The 15,065-nt window shown below is 36.5% G+C and overlaps 1 protein-coding gene across 6 annotated transcripts in view; it reads left to right on the top strand.

Moving 5' to 3' along the window:
• LOC110448738 (centrosomal protein of 290 kDa-like) overlaps positions 1–15,065 on the top strand; it is a 155,083-nt gene that overhangs the window by 14,940 nt on the left and 125,078 nt on the right. For 3 of the 6 annotated variants that reach the window (XM_021495138.1, XM_021495139.1, XM_021495137.1), the window contains exon 1: positions 497–741. The exons of 1 other annotated variant lie outside the window; for it this stretch is intronic. In XM_021495138.1, coding sequence (XP_021350813.1) covers positions 583–741 — 159 coding nt within the window. In that variant the 5' untranslated portion in view covers positions 497–582. Of the gene's footprint in view, positions 1–494; positions 742–849; positions 922–15,065 lie in introns of those variants that run through there. 2 more of the 6 variants (XM_021495144.1, XM_021495143.1) reach the window with 2 other exon arrangements.

The following is a 15,065-nucleotide window of genomic DNA, read 5'->3' as shown; positions in this document are numbered from 1 at the left end:
AATCAGGTTTGAAATATTGGAGCAAGCTGTTTCTTTTCATCTTAACAGAAATGACAAAATAACATGTTCTCCATCAGTGATTAATTACCCTGATAATCTGGCCTGTCAGTTAGACTGGCTGTGTTAACACAGGAATGCAGAGATAAAATCTACAAACTGGAATCTTCTTATCTGAGGAAAATTATCTATTAACCCAACAACTGAAACTCACAAATTTTCAACAAAACATTAAATATAAATATTTAAATATTTTTAAACATTGAATTATTATGGTACCATGTGTCATACTGTTTAGTTATCTTCGTTGACAGAATATTTGAAATCATTTCTATACTCCTCGGAAGGATAAAAAGTAAGTATATATATCTCCAAGTGTTGATACATGTCTGTGCGTGTATTGTGTTGATATAACCAGTTGATCACCCCTCCCCCGTACACCCCACCTCCCACCGTCAGCCCTATAGCGGTGAGCCAGACATTCCTAGTATATATAGAGAGGAGGCTGATCTCCGTCAGAAGAGCTCCAGAGTCTGTTGTGTGCAGAACACCGGTACAACCCGGTCTTCCTCTGCTAAGGTAGAGATGGAATCGTGTCATTCTGCTCTCTCCTACCCGGGCTCCGTACTAGCCCCTGCCCTGAAGGCAGGTCCAGTGCTGCCCTCTAGTGGCGCCCGGACGACTGTTGTGCTAACGCCCTTTAACCCTCCTGTGTACTCCACCCTGGGACACCTCATCACAATTGTAAGTTGACAGATTACCATGGTGATGATATATGTAGGTCACCATACTAACAGGTGTATTATGCAGGTCATATTGTTATGTAATACCTGTTATCACAACAGGTAGGGAGGTTTTGTGTCTAGGGAACAACCTTTATTGGAAGATGTCAAGACAGTGAAACGGTCAAGGTCACCAATCAAGGTCAGTGTCATGTTTGTGTAAATTTCTTCCACTAATCTTACTGGTGAAAGAGAGAAAAATCACTTAATCAAAATCAACTTTTTTTTTCATATTTAGTTACTTTTTACCCATGATGTCAACAATTCATAGGCAAGGTCATGCACAGAAAGGCCTGGTCATGTGACCACCTCCATTAAAATAGACTGTGTTAAGAAGCCCGTCTAAGTATCTTCTCCATTGTTGTGATTTCATTGTGATTTGACCCTGTTATGTACTAAGAGACCACTTTTTGGATTTTATTTATGGTAGTCTCTAAACAGTGAAATTGTGATTTTGTTCTGAAAGTGTAGCAAATCTAGTGTAGAGGGTACCTACCAATAATATGGAACTGTTGTTTGTGTCACTGAAATACGTAGATATGGTGTCTTTAGTCAAAAGCCTTGGCTTATATATACTTCATCGACGATCTGCTCTCTCCAGGCACTTGCCTATTTTAGACATAATAAACAAATTATTCTTTGTTCCTTGACTAAACATAGTTAACTCATCAGATAAATAATTTTTCACTTTTCATTCTGCTTTTGTATTGTGTCCTTACCAAGGAGTAATATACATCCCCTGTCTTCTGTCAATGTCAAGTTTGAATCCACTTCTCAAGAATCAGTGATTGTAATTCAACCAAACCAGAATAAATGCATCCCTAGGGCGTCAAGATTTGAAATTGTTAAAAGTAAGTTCCCTCTTAAATTTATAGTTCAAAAGGAGAAACTTTTGAAAATTCTTTAGAACATAGTTAAGTTATATTCACTCTGAATTCATACATGTATCTGAAGGTGATGAACCATCTATTTATATAATAATATAAATATATAATAGTACTGGACGCAGGCATATGCCTATATATCCAGATCAGGTGTATCGTCAAACTCTAAGCTGACACCCCGACAGTTAATAAGTTCGTTATTATCAATTTCATGGTTATAAAAGCATTCTGGTTTTCCCCAGTGCTTATCCAGTCAAGCTTCAATCTGGCTTGATAACTTAGTTCTTTCATTCCTGGTATCTGTTTTGTTGCTCTCCTCTGCACATTTTCAATTTCGTTAATGTCCTTTTGAAGGTATGGATTCCAAATGCATGCTCCGTATTCCAGATGTGGTCTCACGAGCGATTTATACAAGAGACAAAAAGTTGTTGCATCTAAATATGTATATGTTCTTCTTATTGTCCCCATTATCCTATTTGCCTTGTTGACCGATTCATGTGTATGATCAGTGAATTTAAGTTTGTTGTCTGTAATTACTCCGAGATCCTTTTCTTTGTTAATGTTTTCTAGTGTGACTTTGATTCTCCCTTCATCGGTGTCTTTATACAAGTATAGCGGCGCGGTATTGATATTTTTTCCTAGGGTAAGTACTTTGCATTTCAGTAGTCATGTATCTGACCATTTTTGGAGCTGGTCCAGGTCTTCCTGTAGGTTGATATTTTCGCTGTGATTATACATTTTAGTGTCATCCGCGAATAAAAATGTTGATGATTTTATCAGTTCTGGTAGGTCATTGATGTATATCACGAACAATGATGGTCTGAGGACACTGCCCTGAGGGATTCCACTGGTTACTTCCATCCATTTTGATGCTTCGCCATTTACTGATACCCTTTGTTTCCTATTTGATATAAAACATTTCACCCAATTTATAATTTCAGGTGATAGTCCGTATGAATATAATTTAGCTATTAGGCGCTTATGTGGTACAGTATCAAATGCCTTCATGAAATCTAGATACAAAGTTTGGATTGATCCTCCTTGGTCGAGTATTCCGTCCAGTTATCAATGACCTTTAGTAGTTGTAGTACCGTCGATCTTGCTTTGACAAACCCGTATTGGTGCTTATTTAATAAATCGTTTTTCTCCAAGTGGTCCATTATTCTTGTTCTAATAATTTTCTCCATGATTTTACATATTATACTGGTGAGACTTACTGGTCTATAGTTCCCTGGCGTTTTCTTATCCCCCTTTTTGTGAATTGCCGTTATCTGCCCCTCCTTCCAGCTGACCGGAACCATCTATCTATATGCATGTATCTGTAGGGGATGAACCATCTATTTATATACATGTATCTGTGAGGGATTGACCAGATATCTATATACACGTATCTGAGTGATGAACCATCTATTTATACACATGTATCTGTAGGTGATGAACCATCTATTTATAAACATGTATCTGTAGGTGATGAACCATCTATTTATATACATGTATCTGTAGGGGGTGAACCATCTATTTATATACATGTATCTCAAGTGATGAACCATCTATTTATATACATGTATCTGTAGGTGATGAACCATCTATTTATATACATGTATCTGTAAGTGATGAACCATATATCTATATACACGTATCTGAGTGATGAACCATCTATTTATACACATGTATCTGTGAGTGATGAACCATCTATTATATACATGTATCTGTGAGTGATGAACCTTCTATTTATATACATGTATCTGGGAGTGATGAACCATCTATTTATAAACATGTATATGTAGGTGATGAACCATCTATTTGTATACATGTATGGTATATGTAGGGGATGAACCATCTATTTATATACATGGTTCTGTAGGAGATGAACCATCTATTTATATACTTGTAACTGTAGGTGATGAGCCATCTATTTATATACATGTATGGTAATACATGTATCTGTAGGTGATGATCCATCTATTTGTACACATGTATCTGTAGGTGATGAACTATCTATTTATATACATGTATCTGGGAGTGATGAACCATCTATTTATACACATGTATCTGAAGGTGATGAACCATCTATTTATAGACTTGTATCTGTAGGTGATGAACAATCTATTTATATACATGTATCTGTGAGGGATTGACCAGATATCTATATACACGTATCTGAGTGATGAACCATCTATTTATACACATGTATCTGAAGGTGATGAACCATCTATTTATATCCATGGATCTGTAGGTGATGAACCATCTAATTATATACATGTATGGTATATGTAGGGGATGAACCATCTATTTATACACATGTATCTGCGAGTGATGAACCATCTATTTATACACATGGATCTGTAGGTGATGAACCATCTAATTATATACATGTATGGTATATGTAGGTGATGAACCATCGATTTATATACTTGTATCTGTAGGGGATGAACCATCTATTTATATACATGAATCTGTAGGTGATGAACCATCTATTTATAAACATGTATCTGTAGGTGATGAACAATCTATTTATAAACATGTATCTGTAGGAGATGAACCATCTATTTATATACTTGTATCTGTGAGTGATGAACCATTTATTTATATACATGTATCTGTAGGTGTTGAACGATCTATTTATATACATGTATCTGGGAGTGATGAACCATCTATTTATAAACATGTATATGTAGGTGATGAACCATCGATTTATATACTTGTATCTGTAGGGGATGAACCATCTATTTATATAAATGTATCTGTAGGAGATGAACCATCTATTTATATACTTGTATCTGTAGGTGATGAACAATCTATTTATAAACATGTATCTGTAGGTGATGAACCATTTATTTATATACATGTATCTGTAGGGGTTGAACCATCTATTTATACACATGGATCTGTAGGTGATGAACCATCTATTTAGATACATGTATCTGTAGGTGATGAACGATCTATTTATATAAATGTATCTGTGAGTGATGAACAATCTATTTATATACATGGATCTGTGGGTGATGAACCATCTATTTATATCCATGGATCTGTAGGTGATGAACCATCTAATTATATACATGTATGGTATATGTAGGTGATGAACCATCGATTTATATACTTGTATCTGTAGGTGATGAACAATCTATTTATATACATGTATCTGAAGGTGATGAACCATCTATTTATATCCATGGATCTGTAGGTGATGAACCATCTATTTATCTACTTGTATCTGTAGGTGATGAACAATCTATTTATATACCTGTATCTGTAAGTGATGAACCATCTATTTATATAAATGTATCTGTAGGAGATGAACCATCTATTTATATACAGGTATGTGTGAGTGATGAACCATATATCTATATAAACGTATCTGAGTGATGAACCATCTATTTATATACTTGTAACTGTAGGTGATGAGCCATCTATTTATATACATGTATGGTATATGTAGGTGATGAACGATCTATTTATATAAATGTATCTGTGAGTGATGAACAATCTATTTATACACATGTATCTGTAGGGGATGAACCATCTATTTATACACATGGATCTGTAGGTGATGAACCATCTAATTATATACATGTATGGTATATGTAGGGGATGAACCATCTATTTATACACATGGATCTGTAGGTGATGAACCATCTATTTGTATACATGTATGGTATATGTAGGGGATGAACCATCTATTTATATACAGGTATGTGTGAGTGATGAACCATATATCTATATCCACGTATCTGAGTGATGAACCATCTATTTATAAACATGTATCTGTAGGTGATGAACGATCTATTTATATAAATGTATCTGTGAGTGATGAACAATCTATTTATACACATGTATCTGCGAGTGATGAACCATCTATTTATACACATGGATCTGTAGGTGATGAACCATCTATTTGTATACATGTATGGTATATGTAGGGGATGAACCATCTATTTATATAAATGTATCTGTAGGAGATGAACCATCTATTTATATACTTGTAACTGTAGGTGATGAGCCATCTATTTATATACATGTATGGTCTATGTAGGTGATGAACCATCTATTAATATACTTGTATCTGTAGGTGATGAACAATCTATTTATATACATGTATCTGGGAGTGATGAACCATCTATTTATAAACATGTATATGTAGGTGATGAACCCTCTATTTATATACTTGTATCTGTGAGTGATGAACCATCTATTTATATACATGTACAAGTGTTTGATAAGTGTTGGTTGCTGTTCATATCCCCCCCCCCACCCCCCCAAAAAAAAAGTTTAAAAAGCTGTCAAGTGTTATATATTTTTAAATCGTTACTTTATGAACTTGTTGATTTTTGAAACCCTATTTGGACAATAAATAATAATTATTGTTATATAAATGTATAATTTTTGTGGTTATTATAAATCAATTTCTGATTGTTTCTTGGTTCTATTATATAGATCATAGTACTCTGAGAAATATTCACAAATAACATATGATGACAGATAGCATATTACACCAACTCTGACTATAGCTGGAGGAATCAACTGTGCTCTATATTAAAAACGGTCAAAGTGTTTGCCAAATGATCAGTGTTCTTTGGTCCAGGAATCAAGGTGCCAGACCGGTACCGATCTTCTGCTAAATAGGCTTGATTTTACTGAAACCAGCAAACAGCACCATTTAGATGATCTTATTGCATACATTTTCTGGTTCATATTTTTGCATATATTTAAAACTTTTAAATTTGCTGAATTTCACTCCATCCAGGCAAAATACTACATTTACCATAAATTATATATAGTGTGTTGTGTAAGTTCAATTTTCTTTTTCAAAATATTTTCACTTAGAAATAAACCTATTACCCTTAATGCCCTAAACATTTTAAAGGGGAGTGCTAATGAAACACAGTTTGTAAGTATCTGACCTTGTTTGTTATACACATTTAAAGCCTCTGATGCTTCCTTACTACATAGCTACATCCATTGCTTCAAGTGGTTACCAGTTTATAATACAGGGTAGGGATTACTACATAGCTACAGCCATTGCTTCAAGTGGTTACCAGTTTATAATACAGAGTAGGGGTTAATACATAGCTACAGCCATTGCTTCAAGTGGTAACCAGTTTATAATACAGGGTAGGGGTTACTACACAGCGACAGCCATTGCTTCAAATGGTTACCAGTTTATAATACAGGGTAGGGGTTAATACACAGCGACAACCATTGCTTCAAGTGGTTACCAGTTTATAATACAGGGTGGGGGTTACTACATAGCTACAGCCATTGCTTCAAGTGGTTACCAGTTTATAATACAGGGTAGAGGTTAATACATAGCTACAGCCATTGCTTCAAGTGGTTACCAGCTTATAATACAGGGTAGGGGTTAATACATAGCTACAGCCATTGCTTCAAGTGGTAACCAGTTTATAATACAGGGTAGGGTTACTACACAGCTACACCATTGCTTCAAGTGGTTACCAGTTTATAATACGGGGTAGGGGTTAATACATAGCTACACCATAGCTTCAAGTGGTTACCAGTTTATAATACGGGGTAGGGGTTAATACATAGCTACAGCCCCTGCTTCAAGTGGTAACCAGTTTATAACACAGGGTAGGGGTTACTACACAGCGACAGCCATTGCTTCAAGTAGTTACCAGTTTATAATACAGGGTAGAGGTTAATACATAGCTACAGCCATTGTTTCAAGTGGTAACCAGTTTATAATACAGGGTAGGCTTCCTACACAGTTACAGCCATTGCTTCGAATGGTTACCAGTTTATAATACAGAGTAGAGGTTACTACATAGCTACAGCCATTGCCTCAAATGGTTACCAGTTTATAATACAGAGCAGAGGTTACTACATAGCTACAGCAATTGCTTCAAATGGTTACCAGTTTATAATACAGAGCAGAGGTTACTACATAGCTACAGCCATTGCCTCAAGTGGTAACCAGTTTATAATACAGGGGAGGGTTACTACACAGCTACACCATTGCTTAAAGTGGTTACCAGTTTATAATACAGGGTAGGGGTACTACACAGCTACACCATTGCTTAAAGTGGTTACCAGTTTATAATACAGTGTAGGGTCACTACACTGCTACAGCCATTGCTTTAAGTGGTTACCTGTTTATAGTACAGGGTAGGGGTTAATACATACCTACACCATTGCTTCAAGTGGTTCCCAGTTTATAATACAGGGTAGGGGCTAATACATAGCTACACCATTGCTTCAAGTGGTTACCAGCTTATAATACAGGGTAGGGGTTACTACATAGCTACAGCCATTGCTTCAAATGGTTACCAGTTTATAATACAGAGTAGAGGTTACTACATAGCTACAGCCATTGCTTCAAGTGGTTACCAGTTTATAATACAGTGTAGGGTTACTACACAGCTACAGCCATTGCTTTAAGTGGTTACCAGTTTATAGTACAGGGTAGGGGTTAATACAAAGCTACAGTCATTGCTTCAAGTGGTTACCAGTTTATAATACAGGGTAGGGTTACTACACAGTTACAGCCATTGCTTCGAATGGTTACCAGTTTATAATACAGTGTAGGGTTACTACACAGCTACAGCCATTGCTTTAAGTGGTTACCAGTTTATAGTACAGGGTAGGGGTTAATACATAGCTACAGCCATTGCTTCAAGTGGTTGCCACTTTATAATACAGGGTAGGGGTTACTACACAGCGACAGCCATTGCTTCAAATGGTTACCAGTTTATAGTACAGGGTAGGGGTTACTACATAGCTACAGCCTTTGCTTCAAGTGGTTACCAGTTTATAATACAGTGTAGGGTTACTACATAGCTACAGCCATTGCTTTAAGTGGTTACCAGTTTATAGTACAGGGTAGTGGTTAATACATAGCTACAGCCATTGCTTCAAGTGGTTGCCACTTTATAATACAGGGTAGGGGTTACTACACAGCGACAGCCATTGCTTCAAGGTTACTACATAGCTACAGCCATTGCTTCAAGTGGTTGCCACTTTATAATACAGGGTAGGGGTTACTACACAGCTACAGCCATTGCTTCAAATGGTTAGCAGGTTATAATACAGGATAGGGGTTACTACATAGCTACAGCCATTGCTTAAAGTGGTTACCAGTTTATAATACAGGGTAGGGGGTACTACACAGCTACAGCCATTGCTTCAAGTAGTTACCAGTTTATAATACAGGGTAGGGGTTACTACATAGCTACAGCTATTGCTTCAAGTGGTTACCAATTTATAATACAGGGCAGGGTTACTACACAGCTACAGCCATTGCTTCAAATGGTTAGCAGGTTATAATACAGGATAGGGGTTACTACATAGCTACAGCCATTGCTTAAAGTGGTTACCAGTTTATAATACAGGGTAGGGGTTACTACAAAGCTACAGCCATTGCTTCAAGTGGTTACCAGTTTATAATACAGGGTAGGGTTACTACACAGCTACAGCCATTGCTTCAAATGGTTACCAGGTTATAATACAGGATAGGGGTTACTACATAGCTACAGCCATTGCTTCAAGTGGTTACCAGTTTATAATGCAGGGTACAGTGTAAGTCTATAAAGTTGCATTATAATATGAAGTGTAATGAAAAACTGCCAAAAGTGTAATTTGGGTGAAGTCGAGGATGAATCACATTTTATTAATATTTGTTCTATTTACAATGAATTGATAAATATATTACATTGATATCTGCATTGTTATGTTCAAGTAACTTAATTATGAACTTAAGTATAATTAAAAGAGATAATAATCTTTGGAGATGTCTCACTGCTGCTTTAAAAGTTGGATAAAATAATTTACTGGTCTATCCTCTATTTCTAAATCATCTAGATTTAGAACTGGCCCACTTTGGCGTATCCAGATGGCTTCCTTTATCTGCCGCTTTTCAAAAATGTCTCTCTGTCCAAAACTATCCCAGTCAATCAAATGGTTTTTCTGTTTGGCATGGTCTGTGATTGGCGATTTATTTATCTGGGACTCCGACTGCTTCGTTTCTAATCTGGCTGCAGTGGGCCAGTTCTAAATCGAGATGAGGGGGCTCAAAGACACTCGCCCATCTATGACCAAGTATTAAACAAAGCATAGCTGAATCGAGTCATTTCGGTACATATATAACCACTATTGTACATATCGATTTTGTGGACAACTCGTACACATTTTACACCTTTGTGTGCATACGCTTCACTAGTCATTTGTCTTATGAAGGTGACAGTGTACATATCATACTAGTCACCAAAACGTCACATAGAAAATCTTATTGGTTGTGTAAAAAGAACTTTTCATAGTCTGGTCTATCCTCGATAATAAGATATTGTTATTATGGTGAAGATGGTAATTTTGTTTTAATACTTAAAGTAAAAACACAGAATAAGAACACTTAAGTGAATTAAGGATCAGGTTTATACAGGTTTTTAAAGTTACACAGGTTCATAGAAAGAATATAGTGGGACCTTCTTAGTAGACAGTCTGGTTTACAGAGGATTTTTTAAACACATGTTCATTGATAAAAATATAGTACAGACTGTGGTTCTTTATGAATAGAAAATCTGGTTTACACCGTTTTTTGATTTATACAGTTTTAGTTCACATATAGATATATACAATGGGAGATTTAATTACGCTTAGACATACTTGCTAACTATTTGCATGGGGGAGATTCTGCATACTCAAAATGACAACCTAAATAAAGTGTGGGTTAATTTATACCCCATAGAGACAAAATACCCCATAAAATAACACTGAGTCGTTCTGTCAGGAGAAATCATTAGATCTTAGAATATAGGAATAGTTTAACTAATTCACTGGTTGAAAATACTAAATTTAATGGTCCAAAATTGGGAGTTTCCTTCCTAAATAGGGAGAGTTGGCAAGGATGCTTATAGGTTTCTGGAGTTTACAATAGTTGATATAGACAGGGGATTCTGTATAACTTGTGATTATACACAACAAGTACAGAGATTGATTAAGTTAATTGCATTGCATGCTTCAGGGATCATTTTAATTAGTTGCCAGACCAAAACAGACACACAGGCCATGGGGACCTTTTGTACAATCAGAGCACTGAATTGGCTGTAATCACTGTGGGCAGAAATGATCCATGACTGCGGGGAGATTTGTGTGTCTGAACTTCTTGTTCCTGACTTTGGATAGGAGAATCTTGATTCCCCTGTATCTATAGCCCCCTGCCTGTGTTGTGTAGGGCAGACATGATGCTACTTGTTGACTTCCTCTGAGACTGGAATGCATTCTGGACTTGGAATTGAAGGTAAAATAAAGTTCATGTTTTATATTTTGGCAGCTTTCCTGAGATATCATAACATTCCTATGTGTACAGATCTAGAGGTACACTGTGGTGATATTGGTACCAGCTAACAAGGCAATCCTCTCAAATTCACGACACACTTACTGTCTGTGCCTCTTCTAGAAATGTTCAATTTAGATTTGAAAGATGTATAAGAACATACAATTTGTTACACATTGAAAAATTAATAAGTAATATGGATTAGCAAAATACTGTGTCCCTGTGAAATGTCAACAAACTTGTCCAAGTGTTGTGATCGCTAGGACATGTTTACCAAGGTCAGCATGCTGTTCAGAACAGACTGTCATATTCATGACATCAGAAAGTTTTTTCACTTTGGATTTCTCTTTTTCTATCTAACAGAGGTCAGGGGTGAATTAAAGTGATATCCTACTGATTACCAGCTCATTATTTTCAATAATAACATGGTGTCATGTTTGGTTTGGTTTGTTTGTGTTTTAAGTCCTATCAACAGCTATGGTCATTTAAGGATGTGCCAGGTTTTGGTGGGGGAGGAAAGCCCGAGTTCCCAGAGAAAAACCACCGACCTACGGCAGGTACCTGGCGACTGCCCCACATCTAGGCCTCAAACTCGCGACCCAGTGGTGGCGGGCTAGTGGTAGCAGAATGTCAGACGCCTTAACCACTTGGCCACCGTGGCCCCAAAACTGGTGTCATGTAATTGTTGATGTGACATGATAATATTACATAATTAGGCTGTGTATGCTGTCTGACTTATCTATCTCTTTCCAAAAGAGCTTCACTCAAAGAAATCTTCATAAGAATTTTTATGAATGGAAATTTAGACTTGGTAAATTAACTAGTGAAATAAAAGGTATATGAAACTGCTTGAATTAATAACATTTATGTTAGTTTATGATACTATTTAATACATTTAAAGGGAGATAACTGGTACTGTTACAAAGTGACTGTTAAAATGTACAATGTAGTGTATATCCTTAAGGGAGTTACATGTTTCAATTTTAACACAAATCACAGGTAGAATATGTAAAATGTGGGTGGGCTAATAGCCGAGTCATGGTCCATTACAGATAATCTATGGTTATACATCAACCGCTTAAGGAATTCATAATGACAGATATTTGAGACCTGGACAAGATTCCAATTTTCATGTCTGAATTGTTTACCTGATTAATCATACATAATATGTGAAGTCTGGACTAAAGTATTCTCTAGTAGGATTAATAGATATTCATATATCTACCTCAGAAAACCCATAAATTACAACAAACTTTTCTAGAGAAAATTAGAAAGAGTGAGTATCAACAAGACATGAAATGTATGTTACCGGTTATTACTATAATTATAAATTCATGCTTTTCTATTGATTAACCAGAAATCTCCAGAGAGTATAATCAGCTTTCAAAGCTATCTAGTCAACTAAATATTTGGCAAATTTCCTTAAAAAGTCTGTAGAAATTTTCACATGTGAGACATTTAATAAAAACCCAGTCTGTTCAGCTACAGCAGGCTGAGAGTCGATGTAATAGCCATTACCTAGTCACTGCTGGCAGCCTCATGCTTTTAATGGAAATTAAATTCCTGCTGCAGATGCTGGAATAATGATAAGGTGATGGTGTTTCAGATATCTTAGTATATAAATAACATTGATGTAGCATGTTTTTACTGAAGACACAAAGATTTCTGGAGGAACCCTGATGCATGTTGATGACTCAAAACATATCTGTAGGTTTTTTCTTAAAAGAAAAGTATTTACTCTGATAAAGAGATTTCTTGGGGTACTCTAAGATTTGTGTTCTTGAAACAGTATAACATATTATAGGTTATTATCTTCAGATTGTCTGTCAAGACAGGTGGTCACTCAAGACAGGGTGTCTCATGATAGTATCACAAGACAGAGTGTCTCATGATAGTATCACAAGACAGGGTGTCTCATGATAGTATCACAAGATAGGGTGTCTCATGATAGTATCACAAGAGTGTCTCATGATAGTATCACAAGAGTGTCTCATGGTAGTATCACAAGAGTGTCTCATGATAGTATCACAAGACTGGGTGTCTCATGATAGTATCACAAGATAGGGTGTCTCATGATAGTATCACAAGATAGGGTGTCTCATGATAGTATCACAAGACAGGGTGTCTCATGAAAGTATCACAAGATAGGGTGTCTCATGATAGTATCACAAGAGTGTCTCATGATAGTATCACAAGAGTGTCTCATGGTAGTATCACAAGAGTGTCTCATGATAGTATCACAAGACTGGGTGTCTCATGATAGTATCACAAGATAGGGTGTCTCATGATAGTATCACAAGATAGGGTGTCTCATGATAGTATCACAAGACAGGGTGTCTCATGAAAGTATCACAAGACAGAATGTCTCATGCTAGTATCACAAGACAGAGTGTCTCATGCTAGTATCACAAGACAGGGTGTATCATGATAGTATCACAAGACAGGGTGTCTCATGATAGTATCACAAGACAGAGTGTCTCATGCTAGTATCACAAGACAGAGTGTCTCATGCTAGTATCACAAGACAGGGTGTCTCATGATAGTATCACAAGATAGTGTATCTCATGATAGTATCACAAGACAGGGTGTCTCATGCTAGTATCACAAGATAGGGTGTCTCATGATAGTATCACAAGATAGGGTGTCTCATGATAGTATCACAAGACAGAGTGTCTCATGCTAGTAGCACAAGATAGGGTGTCTCATGATAGTATCACAAGACAGGGTGTCTCATGCTAGTATCACAAGATAGGCAGTGTCTTATGACAAGGTATGTCTCGAGACATTGTGTCTCATAATAGGGGGTGATGTCTTCAGACAATTGGTGTCAAATGATGGTGACTCATCACAGGTGGTCACTAAACACAGGTGGTCACTAAACACAAGTGTTTACTCTACACAGATGGTCACTAAACACAGGTGGTCACTTAAAACAGTAGATTGTCGATCACAATATATAACAGTAGTTTGTTGTTTGTCATGGTTGTAACCCTGAGGAATGGCTTTTCTTGAAGCAAGCCTTTCATGACAGGTGGTCTTTAAGAGACAGAAAGTTTTAAATATTAAGTTAGCTTTACAGACAGGTGGTCTTTATAGACAGGTGGTATATATAGACAGGTGGTCTTTATAGACAGCTGTTCTTTAACAAAATTGGTATTTCAAAGAAGTGGTCTTACCATTGGTTTCTGTTTGTTTGTAAGTAATTTTGATCTTACTTAACTCATTCACCCCTGAAGACACTTGAACTCTTCCAATTCAAAGGTTAGCATTGTTCATTATGAAATATCAGGGGTGACAAGTTAAACACATACACAACATAATTTACAAACTACATTTGAATAAGGTGTTCTCCACAAACATTTAGAGATTCTAGACAATCTTTAAAGATAAGGTGTGATGTTCAAAATGGATAAAAGCTGCATTATTAGATGGTCCTGTAAAACACACAGTAGCAAATTCTAATTAATAAAATATAAGTCTTTCTTTGTGAAGAAATGTCTGCTGCAGAGTGTTGTTTTCCTAACCCTAACATACTTTGTCAGTCTATGTCATGTTGTCCTTGCCATATCTAAAATACCCTGTCATTTGTGATTGCTGTGTTGAGGGCTTCGCAGCAGAGACGCAGATGCCTTATAGTAATAATTGTATCTAACTGTCTGTCCAACCGTACTTTGGTCCCTCAAGATTATTTCGGAATCCCAAATCCAATCTGTCAGAAATTTGACATGATATGTATATATGCATTAGGGGTTTAAAAATTTTAAATATCAAGGTCAAGGTCACATTTTCTAAAACTAGAGCATGGCGGCAGTGTTCTAGTTTACAGAGGACTACCTGTCAGAATAACAGAGTGTCACATACTTACAATGGGTCTTGTGTCCCTCTACATACAGAGGACTACCTGTCAGAATAACAGAGTGTCACATACCTACAATGGGTCTTGTGTCCCTCTACATACAGAGGACTACCTGTCAGAATAACAGAGTGTCACATACCTACAATGGGTCTTGTGTCCCTCTACATACAGAGGACTACCTGTCAGAATAACAGAGTGTCACATACCTACAATGGGTCTTGTGTCCCTCTACATACAGAGGACTACCTGTCAGAATA

The sequence above is a fragment of the Mizuhopecten yessoensis genome, unplaced genomic scaffold (assembly GCF_002113885.1).
Source record: "Mizuhopecten yessoensis strain PY_sf001 unplaced genomic scaffold, ASM211388v2 scaffold4231, whole genome shotgun sequence".
In the NCBI taxonomy this organism is placed as follows: Eukaryota; Metazoa; Mollusca; class Bivalvia; order Pectinida; family Pectinidae; genus Mizuhopecten; species Mizuhopecten yessoensis.
This window is presented reverse-complemented; position numbering and strand designations above follow the sequence as displayed.